The sequence below is a fragment of the Pelobates fuscus genome, chromosome 11 (genome assembly GCF_036172605.1).
Source record: "Pelobates fuscus isolate aPelFus1 chromosome 11, aPelFus1.pri, whole genome shotgun sequence".
In the NCBI taxonomy this organism is placed as follows: domain Eukaryota; kingdom Metazoa; phylum Chordata; class Amphibia; order Anura; family Pelobatidae; genus Pelobates; species Pelobates fuscus.
Window position 1 is genome coordinate 140,400,416 of NC_086327.1, and position 12,475 is coordinate 140,412,890.

The 12,475-nt window shown below is 41.2% G+C and overlaps 1 protein-coding gene across 1 annotated transcript; it reads left to right on the forward strand.

Annotated features, from left to right (window-relative positions):
- Positions 1-1,697: 1,697 nt before the first annotated feature.
- FBXO2 (F-box protein 2) lies at positions 1,698-8,621 on the forward strand. Its single transcript, XM_063437094.1, has 6 exons — positions 1,698-1,852; positions 3,027-3,290; positions 4,008-4,134; positions 5,140-5,235; positions 7,738-7,873; positions 8,228-8,621. The coding sequence occupies exons 2-6, from the start codon at positions 3,041-3,043 to the stop codon at positions 8,360-8,362; spliced, it is 744 nt and encodes a 247-aa protein (XP_063293164.1). The 5' UTR covers positions 1,698-1,852; positions 3,027-3,040; the 3' UTR covers positions 8,363-8,621.
- The last annotated feature ends 3,854 nt before the right edge of the window (positions 8,622-12,475 follow it).

Genomic DNA, 12,475 nt, shown 5'->3' on the forward strand with positions numbered 1-12,475 from the left:
ATGTACCTGTCATGGTTGATTATATATTTCCTACCTGTTCTATGTTAAATGTTGTATATATTGTATATTAATTTTGTATTTTATTGTACACTAACTGTAACAATGCAATGATTTGTGGACCCAGGACATACTTGAAAACGAGAAAAATCTCAATGTATCTTTCCTGGTAAAATATTTTATAAATAAATAAATAAAATAGGAGGAGGGGTATAAAACACATTAGGACAGGAATTTGCAGTCAAATAAGGCGGGAGTGAAGCAGAGCTGGAGGAGAGAGTAGAGTGCTGCCCTTTAGGAGAGAGCAAGAGACAGGTATGTGAGGTCTATCGGTCTATTGTGATCTTAAAGGGACACTGCAGGCACCCAGACTACTTCAGCTCATTGAAGTGGTCTGGCTGCAATGTATAATATTGAAGTTCCAGAGAAACTGCATTGTTTACATTGCAGCTCTAAGACTACCCCCAGTGGCTGTCTAGCAGACAACCACTAAAGGGCTTCCTGAATCGAAACGGACCTTTGATCCAGTATCTGACGCTGGACGTCCTCCCACACTGCATTAAGACATCCAGCGTCAGATTTGCCGTGCATGGTCATTAGCGCCTGCTCATCGCGGGACGCCATAAGGGGCAGAGCTTTAACCCTCTATTTACCTGGCTGTGGGGGTGTGAGGGCTGAGGGGAGACAGGGGGAGAGATAGTACCAGGAATAAAGCTTTGTATTCCTGCCACTATAGTATCCCTTTAATGCAATATATCCACCAATTGAACCTATGTAGTCCAACATTTTAGAGTGTGGCTGTTTTTTGTCTTCTATCTTTCCTTTTGCGCCCCGCTTTATTGTTACTTATGGAACATGTGCGTAACACATACTGCTCACCCCGTGTTTCTATAAGCAGCTCAGATAGAATCTGCAGTTGCTTATCATTAGGAATGGGTGAAAAAAGATACATTTTAGCTTTATTGGATTTTTGGGGAAACATATGACAAGTAACATTTATCCAAACAGGCACAGTGCCGACATGGACCAATTTTTATTCTCTAGAGGTTCGTTTAGATCAGGCTTCCCCAAACTCCGGCCCTCCAGATGTTGCTGAACTACAACTCCCACGATTCTCAGCCTTTCTATTTTATTCATAGAATGGTGGGAGTTTGAGGAAGCCTGGTTTAGATGTCCACCCTGAGAGAGCGCATTGTTATCCAGTGTTTTTGTGAACGAGCAAGCAGCTCTCCATCGCATACTCAGTTTTAAAAGCTTCAAAATGACCAGCAAATAGAAAAATGGCAACATTTCGAATAAAATAGCCAATCGATAACTACAACTGAATCGCACAATCTTACAGTTACGGTATTTCTGCATCAATATTTCCTGTTTAGATTTTAAGGCACTAAAATGTGGAGTTTGTTCAATAAATATTCTTTAGGGTTCTGGATAAGACGATAAAGTTTTGCAGAGCTACAAAACTAGTTATAAAACTTTTTATATGAAGAATAAGCTGTTTAGATTTTTTAAACAGTGTATCTTTTTGTCAGGCTGTTTTCTCGGGGCTAATCTAAGCAGGTCTGACACGTCGTTTATCCACACTTTTAACTCCCAGCAATGCCAGCTTAGCAATGCCCCAGAGCTGTAGAATCATGCTGCCAGTTTGCCTGCGGCCTCCTGCCTCGCCCATGCAGATGCACTGACTGCAGGATGATGTAAGGAGGAGGCTGGCAGTGGTTGCTGCACTGACAGTCTGCATGTGGCAGCCAGACCCTACAGATGTAGAGGAAGCACAGAATCCTAGGCTCAGGCAGAGGTGACGGGAACCATTCTCTCTCTTTGCATCGGATCATCTATTTCCTGACTGTTCTCGGTGAGGCTGTGCATGCATTAAATGCACCGACAATGCAGACGCATGGATCTTGCAGGATGTTGTGATTTATCTGTGTGACATGTCATGATTCCCTTTTATTCCATAAGTTTGGACCTTACGGGGTTAAATGCACCGACAATGCAGACGCATGGATCTTGTGCTTTATCTGTGTGACATGCTCATGGCTGGTTATTTGGGGAAAGTGAAAGAGTGAATATGTGATTGCTTGTATAATTTGTGTTTTAGCAATTAATTATAATTTGAATGTGGAAAAATGTAAAATGTTCTATTTAAAAAGGCATGTTTCAAATTGTCCCTGATATACAGGATGAATCAATAATAAGCATCGTAGGTACAGAGTGAGATGTCATTAAAGAGGACACAGATAAGGTTAAGTTAGAGTTGGAGGAGGAGGTTGGGATTCGGCTAGCAATTTAGAGTTGGGGTGGTGTACAGTGCAAAGCATCATGGGATCTGTAGTTCTACAATATCTGGAGATCTACCATTTGGGCACCCCTGGGATATGTTTAATGTTATAAGGAACATATTGGGGGGCTTAGGGTTAAATGGTTACCAGGTTTAGGTCGTCTGACTGTAATTCCCATGATCCCTAACCAGGCACTCCTTAACACTACATTATCCAGATATCCTTTTTAATGCCATGTTTTGTTTTAATGTTGATACAGTTTTGGGACGGAAGCGTCATTATTATCGAATTTGCAAAAATTGGGCCAATAGACGCCTGGAAAAATGTTTCCACTCAGCTCCATACAGAACTTGCATAGTGTGATCATTATTGGATTAAAGTGTAAAAATTCATTATATTAAAAATCAATTATCCAACTAATTTAAATATTCCCTCTGCTAGCTCACCTACTTAACTCCTCTCCTCCCGCTCTGTACTTTCCCCAAAAAAACCTTCAGCATGTAAACACACTAGCTATGGGCCTCAGGACATTTGGTCCCTTGTCCTATGAAAAAAACAACTTAGTTTTAGGAGCATGGACTCGAGACAGCCCTCTCTATCTATCTGGTTTTATTGTGTCTTCTGTTTCTATATAGAGCCAGCATGTATTGTTGCACTTAGTACATTGTGAAAGGACATTAACAAAGCTTTGTTTGCTCTTAATTATGTATCCTTCTGGAAATGGTAACATTTAATGTTTTTATAAAGCTCCTGGAAAATTGATGGAGACCATCCCAGACGACGTTCTAGCCCGCATCCTGGCTGGACTGCCTGCCGAAGAGTTAATCCTCGTGTGCCGTTTGGTGTGCAACCAGTGGAAAAATATTGTGGATGGGGCTGATGTTTGGCAAATTAAGTGTCACCAAGATGGTTTCTCTGAGGCTGCAAGGGAGACTGAGCCGGATAACTGGAAATCTGTTTATTTGCTGAACAAAAGGAAGACAAATCTCATCAAGAACCCCTGTGGGGAAGGTGACATAACAATAATAATACATTCAGAGCCATATGAATTATTTGGGGAGATAGGGAACTGCTTAGAGCCTGTGCCAAACATGTATCGCAATACTATTTATTGTGACTCTTGGGTCTTATGACATCATTAACAAGAACTGGCCAGGAAAGTTCACATTTTAGGATAGCATAGCATAGATGGCCAAACTGGAGGTTATTTTCGATATGACTCTTATCACTCTTATGTCACTCTTAAATTCTCTGCTTAAATGAATGCATACTTTGATAATAAAGTAGATCTTTCAGTTTTGGAGTCATCACAGGTTTTACAAACACTTCCTCAGGTAACATGTCAGTGGCTCGGCGATGAAAGATCTGTGAGACCCTCCACCAAACTTGGAGATGCATCCTTGAGTTACAATAAGCATCGAATATCACATGAGAAGATACATTTTCCCACCATGTGTCACAAGTGATAGCTAATGGGCCGTCACAAACAGAGACGGAATAGCATTAATCAATAGCTATGCCATTTTGCTATTCCCAATGCACAAATGAGACAAATTAGTCCCTACTTTGTCTTATATATATATCTTTTGACTGTGGTGGAATTTCAGTAAAGGTTTTACTCAGTATACATAGGCAGGTTTTCAATATTTTTTTTTCTCAGTTGGAAAGCTTATTAAATCTAGGTCACTGTTTTCTTAAATACCTTCAATGACTCCGTGTGATTTACAGAGGAATATGAGTTCTGGAACGATTTGCAAAATGGAGGAGATGGCTGGAATATTGAGGATCTTCCGGGAGACAATGGGCAGGACTTTCCTATCGAAGGAATCCAGAAATACTTTGCCTCATCTTTTGAGTAAGTTTAACACACATATACAAGTATCAACCACAGATAGTCTCCCAAATCTAGATACTCGTATCCTACTCATAGCTTGATACTCTGTATCTAAATGACCCATAATGATTACAACACATTGAATTGGTTGTAGTGCAACCAAACCATTTTGGAGAGGTTTAACAAGAACCCATGCGCTCCCTGTCACCCGTAGCCCTTCTCTTCTTCAGCCACACTTATAAACGCAGAATTTCCATTTCTAAAATATCTTGTGCAATTGTATTCAATCTGGATGACATGAAAAAACTAGACTCAGAATAGCTCTATGACCATTACAATACTGGTTCTCAAAGAGTGTGTATGGTCCATACAATGATTCTCCCTTTAATGAGTATTAGTGGTGATGGTGATTTAAGTGTACCTTTACTTAGGAAAATAACTAAAATACACCTAAAGGGGAAAAACATTTAGATTTTCTCTCAACTTGACTTCTTTTTTTTTATTAAGTCAGCATATCCTAGCAGGGGGTTTACAAACAATGAAAATATCCCCTGCTCACTTAAAGGGCCACTCCAGATCCCTCAACAACTTTAGCTTGCTGAAATGTTTTATGTGTAATGAGTGTCCCATTTTGCTAAAAGTGCAGATTTCAATAGAAATTTACACTTTTATAGATCAACCTGGTTACATCCCTGACTTTCAAGCAGACAACAAGTAATGGTACTTCCTGGTATCGTTAGCTCAATGGAGATAAACTCAAGAGGCAGCAATTGCTCAGAGCACCTGACTTACCAAGACTTCTCATTGAGCTGCATTGTGATTGGACAGACGCAGAAAGTCTGGGCGGGGTTAGAAGGGGAGGGCTTGCAAAGGCAGCAGACAAGAGAACTGCAGGTTTTGCAAGCTGTTTTTAGATATAATGAAACATGCACAATTAAATGGATGCAAGTTTTTATTGTGGGCATATCTACTACGTTCTATGTTTCTATAAAGATACCGTTTTACTGACAGACCCTGTAATTGCAGGTGGTGCAGTAAATCTCAGCTCATAGATCTCCTGAAAGAAGGATACTGGGAGGAAGTGATGGACAATGAACAGCCGAACATCGTGGTCAGCGACTGGTACGTACAAAGGGTTTTTCACCATCTTATTGGGCACAGAGATCAGTGGTTATGTCCTTTAGATACCGTCACTTTTTTCAATCCTTTATTTAGGGTCACTCACAGTGGGAGTAGGTTACAGTGTATTCTATGTGTGTTTGGCTCAGCTCACACCTTGCAGTATTGCCCCTTCCAGTAAAATGCTTATTTAAATAAAAGTCCTTGCTCTGTAAAACAAAAGTGGAGAGTAAAGACGGCGTTGTAACGGATCGCCTGGCACCCCGACTTGGTACCTCCGTTAATGGATGCTCCTAGTGCTTCCTGAGGACTCCAAGCACTCTGGCAGACACCATAATCACCGAATCCGAGAAACCTTTAAATTCTCCCAAGCGTATGAATGCTGTAGACCATTGAATAGGAACCATACGAATAGGCTTGTACTCCTAGCAGTCAACTGGAACAGCATACAATAAATCCTTCCCCCAATAATGAGACGACACATCACTTTGAGGGTAAAACAGGAACTCTGGACTGGCTCATCCAGCCTGGCTTTTATTACACTTGTACACTTACAGGCCACACCCAGGGGGAGGCATAAAATAACCAATCAGATACATGGTACAACCCACACATCCCCTCCCCTCAGATAACCAGTTAACATAATTATACAGCCAGGAAAACTACAGTTTTTATACATGTGCTATAACTTTAAATCCATACATCCAATCTTCCTAAAAACTGCATATTTGGAATCAGCACACTTTAAACATAAACCCTTCCAAAAATCAGACAAATCCATCCAGTGGATCAAAAGTTAGCTGGAGGTCCCTTTATGACTGACCGCAAGCACATTTTCCTGCCCAAAACAGTTCCATAGATTTGGGCTGTGCGGCCGGTCAATTTCATGCGGAAAAACGATTAAGTCCCATTTCGAACGGGACTTAGTCTCTGGAGCTGCAAGTTCAGTATGGAAGAAGGTAAGGGTCAGCGGTGTTCGGCAAAATGTGTAGCCGATTTTAGTTCCACAGAATCTTTAGCATATACCGCTGACCGCGTTCGACTGAACAAAGATGGCCGCCGCCACGTGCAATTAACCGGCAGTAACCTCACAGCCTGGGAGGTAAATTGCCTGCACACTTTAGCTTCTGGGTGGTCCGCCTGTGTGGTACTTGGTTCAGTAAGCCCTATTTACTGAACCAAGTGGGAGAGAGCCAGGGGCAAGTTATTTTACAGGTCTGGGGACATAGTCTTAAAGGGGCATTGTTCACCAAAGTCACAATATGTCCCCAGACGGTTCTTAAAGGGCCATACACACCAATAAAAGTCCATACGTTTTCAGGGGCCATAGTCTTAAAGGGACATTGTTCACCAAAGTTACAAGATGTCCCCAGACGGTTCTTAAAGGGCCATACACACCCAATAAAAGTCCATTCCTTTTCAGGGGCCATAGTCTTAAAGGGTATTGTTACCCGAAGTCTCAATATGTCCCCAGACAGTTCTTAAAGGGCCAGCAGCAGTACAATAAAATACCATTCACTGTACTTAAAGGGCCAGCAGTCACACAATAAAATACAATATGCCCCAAATAATCCAGGGGCCATAGTCAGCAGGTAGGAGGCGGGCAAACAGGCTTCTCCAGGGCCCAGTGGCGAGGTTGGTTTCGCCACAGGCGTGAATTCAGACTCTGACAGATTCCTGTTAAATGGCCAATCAAGGCTCAAATTAACTCGTTCTTTTTAATGCTTTGTATAAAGTGTTCATTTGTTTTTGTTTTTTGGGGGGCTTGGATGTAGAGATTTTGTCTTTTTGTTGAAAGCAGCAAGGTGAATTGTTAGACTTCTACTTACTTAAGAGGTTTGCTTTGCCATTGGCTGCTGAGCTTACACTTTAATTCCTCTCTTATTTAAATGTATGTTGACATTTTGAATAGTGCACAGGGAACTTTTGGGGCTTTGTATTGTTTATATTTGGGCCATTGCTGCTGCCCAGTAGTAGTGGAGGTTTGACTCCGGGCTAATTTCTGTGGCATTAAAATATTAAGTGACAAAACAAAAAACACAGACCCCAAAGTAAGGACAATAATGTCTTCTCAAACATCTAAATTGGAAGATCAGTGTAGCAGGTTTTTCATACACAACATGGAAGTATCTGTAAGAGTTCACAAAGACCCCGGAAAGTGACAGATATGGCGTGAGTGGATTTGGTTGCCACAGAGTGCAGGGGAAGGTAAATTTGACTTACATTAAGCTGTCACTCATGGCTGCCACCATCTTCGTCCTACAGGTCCTCTTCACCTCCTGGGATTCAGTTACCAGGTGCCCCAGCAGTTCTTATAGTAAAACATTGACCTCTATGGAAGCTCAGTGAAACTCCAACGCAGTCTTGATCAGTATTTCATAAAGAATATCCCTTTACACAATACTGAAAAATGACAGACCCACTTTAAAGTCACAGTGAAGTCCAATGGAGTGTTTGTTTCCATGGAGATTGCATCACGATTAGAACTTTGCCCCACCTCTGCAGGTATGCTGCTCGATCTGACTCCGGATGCCTGTATGAACTCTCTGTCCAGCTCCTGTCTGATACCAGTGATGTCATCACAGAGCATAAAAGTGAAATTATCACCATTCCTCAGGACAACGATGGCGGCTGGAATCAGGTGAGTGAAAAATGCTTCAAAGATCATGGAGGGGTCAGTGTGAGGACTTTTTATGAATTAAAAGTAAGGTATTAAATTGATTTTTTTATTATTACAAAAACATAAACCCTAATCTTTATTATAATATTTTAAAAAGTAGTCAAATTTATAAATAGAATTCTATTCTCTGCATTAGAGTCACACACTAAAATAAATAAACCATGTTTAATTGAAATCCCTACTGGAACTGAAAAAGATCAATTCTTATCCGTGGTGGTAGTTAGATATTGGCTTATTGGCTTGAGATAATAGGTATGCTATTTAAGAGGATGGTATTAATGCCTAGACATCTCTCTGGTTTCTTCTACGTTCTAGATCAGCCATACTTTCTCTGGATATGGCCCTGGTGTGCGATTTGTCAGATTCCAACACGGCGGGCAAGATTCTGTTTTCTGGAAGGGTTGGTATGGCGTACGAGTGAGCAACAGCAGTGTCACGATTGAACCTTAATGTGTCCTCATGGCACAGACGCTCTTTACCAAAGACTAAATCCAATCCGCAAGCATGTTCAAGCTCAACACAAGAAAAATGTGAAGTTACTGGGTGATAACCACTGAGACCAACGACTCACGAGTTGGTGGCACAATAAATTGGAATCACAAAATCCAGGTGTTCCATTAATTGATATTTTGTCCAAACAGGTCGTGAGCCAACAGTAGCAATTCTATCAGGTATTATTTTAAGATAGCCTTTTATTTTAACCCAAAGACATCCTGTAAAAGCAATATGATTTTTCTTACTCTATTGCCTAATCTTTAGATACCGGTGATGACCATGCTTCGAATGATCAGTGCTAATTGTATAGCTAAGCCAAACTGCTTTTAGACTGAAATATTATATAAGAATAATTTATGGTAGAATCTAACAATAAAGGTATGTAATAAAAACAATATATTATTATTCTATGCAAAATATTCAACATTTTCTAGGAGATGTTTATTTACATAACTGAGAATGTTGCCTCGACGCAACTTGAGTTGAATTTCTCTCGTGTGGATGATGTCACAGGCAGTGCCCAAGGACATATCAGGAAAAAATGTTAAAAATAATATTTTTGAAAAGGAATAAAATACCATAATTTGCAATAATAAGACATTTACAAAAACACACATCTCTCATACAAAATAAATCTATTTCTTTGTTTCCAGTTTGACTAACAAAATATATACACAGACTTTGGGGAGTGAGGACGAGAATGAAGGACGCAAACATTTAAAATGGATCAACGTTGTGTAAAAATGAACTGTGCTTTCATTACTGCTCAGCATTGCATTACAATGTGCACGTACAATATCACATCATTTGCTGAAATAATAAAGGAGTTATTATTTGCCAATCGTTTTAGCACTTTATTAGTATATGCTATAAGCTGTACACGGCCGTCCGGTTGATTTAATGACAGGTTTAGGTGTGCGCAATGGGTGGACCAGGTTGTCTTCCCCGTGTGTTTTAATGATTTTTAATGGCATAAGGTCACAAGTCAGGTAAAACTATGGGATTTATTGTCGTGCTACAATGTGATACATGGTTGTGGCGAAACCAGCTTCGCCACTGAACTGGAGAGGCCTGGCTGCTAGCCTCCTACCTACTGACTATGGCCCCTGGGTTATTTGGGGCATATTGTACTGTATATTGCTGCTACTGGCCCTTTTAACAGCATCTATGGACACATTGGGACTTTTGGGACTACTGTCCCTTTAAGACTGTGAAGCATATTCTAGTGTACTGCCTGTAATATTATATATGTATTTATATATGTGTTAAGTTTATCCTGGGTGATTTGTATGCAGCATTCATCTGATTGTTCGGTAGAATCACTCCATTCAGTATATTGAGTGAAACTACCGAACAACCAGACCACCCAGGAATAAGTGTGCCTCCAATTACCGTTTGCAACAATGTTGCAAACGGGTAATTGGCAATCAGTGCAGTGTGGTCTGTGTCCTCTGGGTGGCCGCCATTCGGGAGCCGAACACGTGGCGGCGGCCATCTTAAACTACCGAACAGCGGTGTTTTGCCGTCGAGTGTCGGGAACTAAAATCGGACACTTGACTAGGCAAACACCGCTGAGACCTCCATACTTCCAGAAATTCGTATAGAAACTACCGAATGACCCGCCGTTCGGTAGAAAGAACCCCACAAACAAGGGAATTCATTCAAACCCTCTCCAGGCTCTATAACACAGGCAATTCGTCTGTTTTCATTCCCTTGTTTGTGACCGACCGCAGGGCCAAAATGCATGGAACTGTTTTCGGATACTTTACCCATGTGGTCGGTCAAATCTTTGGAACCCCATATCTCCCGAACCATTCATCCGAATGACCTGATTCTTGAATATGTTGTCCCCCTGAATAAGGGCTATCAGGGGATACCTGTTTTGGAGGTGTAGCATATGTATTTGGGGTACATCCAGGAATTGGGGAAAAGGGTGTACGGTATAATTATGTTAAGTGTTAATCTAAGGGGAGGAAATGTGTGGGAGGTACATCCATGTGATTGGTTAATTTCATCCTCCCCCTGGGAGTGTCCTGTATGTACTTGTTTGTAATAAAAGCCAGACTGGGTGTCCCAGTCCAGAGTTCTTGCTTAACCCTCAAAGCGATGTGTCGTCTCGTTCTTTGGGGGAATGGGATTGTATGCTGACTGCCAGGAGTGTAAGCCGATGTCTGCTTTTCTTGTTCAGCTGTTCCAGTGTTCGTGTGGTTCCAGTCGGGAGAATGGTGTTTGCAGTAGCTGCCTGTGCATCTGGAAAGGGGATTATCGCCTAAACTGGGTTTTATCCTCTTGTAAGTGAAACGGTCCGTTACAATGGTTATCTCTTCTTTAAAAAAAAAAAAAGGTTGGGTGTGCGCCCTAATGAAACAAGCTCCGCACAATGACTCTGACAGGTGCTCTTTAAAACCCACTGCAAATCTAGCAAAAAATTATTTTTTTTGTAATTTGTAGTCTGTTAAACATACCCAGGTGTTCTAAAAACACCACAAAAAAAATGAATAAAATTGTTCTCTCCATCATCTGCCTTAAAACCTCGGCATTCTCTGTGCTTTTAATAACAAATAGACTTTCTGTGTACAGGGTGCTTGGTCTTCAGCAATTCCTTCCAATCGGGATTTGAAACCAGCAGGAAGTATTGGAACTCATACTGAGATATTCTTTCATCACTGGGACAATATTTGTGGAGGGCGGAATCCTGAAAATACTGTTGTATTTCAATAATGGTCGATCTCAGTGTTTGTTAGAAAATAAATTCATAATAATTACTCATTACTACAGTGCCTCATAGAAATATTGTATTGGTCTTACATAAAATGTTGATATAAGAAAATATAAGGCAATATAATCAGGAATATTCTCCATATTGTTGGTGTGTCTGAGTGTATAACAGAGCTCCACAGCAATAATACTCCCAGTAATGTGTCTGAGTGTATAACAGCGCTCCACAGTTTGTGTAAATAAGATACATTGTTCTTGTTATAAATAAAATTTCAGTTGTATAAATTGTTATTAGCAAGTAACTTAAAATTTCTCAGATCAGTCCCACCCCTTTCAAGAACGCCCTCCGCAAGAACGCCCTCTGGGAGAAAAAAGGGTCTTTGTCATAACAGCACACCTCTTCAGGTTCACTGTCTAAGGATAATGTCTTACCGGGCCTTAAAATGGCCAGACTTAATGTACCTGAGAATAGTCAGAAAACTAGCCGAGGTCAGGGACACAGAACGAGACACAGCGATTAGGAAAAGCCAAAAGTTAAGGGTACCAGAAATCAGGTAAGTCAAAGCGAAGCCAAAGTAAAAAAACAGAAAAACACGATCAGGAACACACTCTTGAATAACCTGTCATTAAATCAAGGCAAACCACAACAGGGCAATGAGCTAAGGAATAAGTGAGTTTAAATAACCTTCTTGCAGATCCAATTGGCTGTACCTAGTCGTTGACCCAAAACATGCTTGTGTGTCTTTTGCATGACGTCACTTGCACGTCGACGTCGTCTTTACCATGGACCGACATGGGGCTATATAATGTGGGTCCACAGCGGCCAGTGTGCACCGGCATGCCGCAAAAGCCAGGCATCATGGCAGAAGACCTCCAAGCGACAGTCCCCTTGATCTTCGGAAGGTAATTATCTCCATTTGTGCCATACGAAGGATACGTGACAAGGAGATCTCTCTGTATTCCTTGAGCAGGTGAAGAAGCGCTGGCACCGAGGTGAGTGGATGCTCCAATGTTAATACGATATCGTCTGCAAACATCGAGAGGCAATATTCATTCACTCCCTGTATATCCGGGTGATGTCTGATTTTGTGGGCCAAGGGTTCTAATAAAAGAATAAATAATAAAGATGAGAGGGGACACCCCTGTCTGGAGCCATTCATAATTGAGGTAGATAGGATGGAAGTTAGGGCACGTGGTAAAGCGGCTATGTGGGATAATAACAAGTCTTTGGGGATAGTCCCTTTGACCTAACAATTATTAAAGAGGCTTGTCAAGTGTGGAGATAAGGGGTCAGCGTAGGTCTGGTAGTATTTATTGGGATAGCCGTCCAGTCCCAGGGCTTTGCCTGTT

What these genes read in the sequence shown, in the direction of transcription:
- FBXO2 (XM_063437094.1), top strand. Translation starts at nt 3,041, where the DNA reads ATGGAGACCATCCCAGACGACGTTCTAGCCCGCATCCTGGCTGGACTG. An exon ending in CAAGAACCCCTGTGGGGAAG is followed by an intron (nt 3,291 to 4,007) that starts GTGACATAACAA and finishes TGTGATTTACAG; the next exon opens with AGGAATATGAGTTCTGGAAC. An exon ending in TACTTTGCCTCATCTTTTGA is followed by an intron (nt 4,135 to 5,139) that starts GTAAGTTTAACA and finishes CTGTAATTGCAG; the next exon opens with GTGGTGCAGTAAATCTCAGC.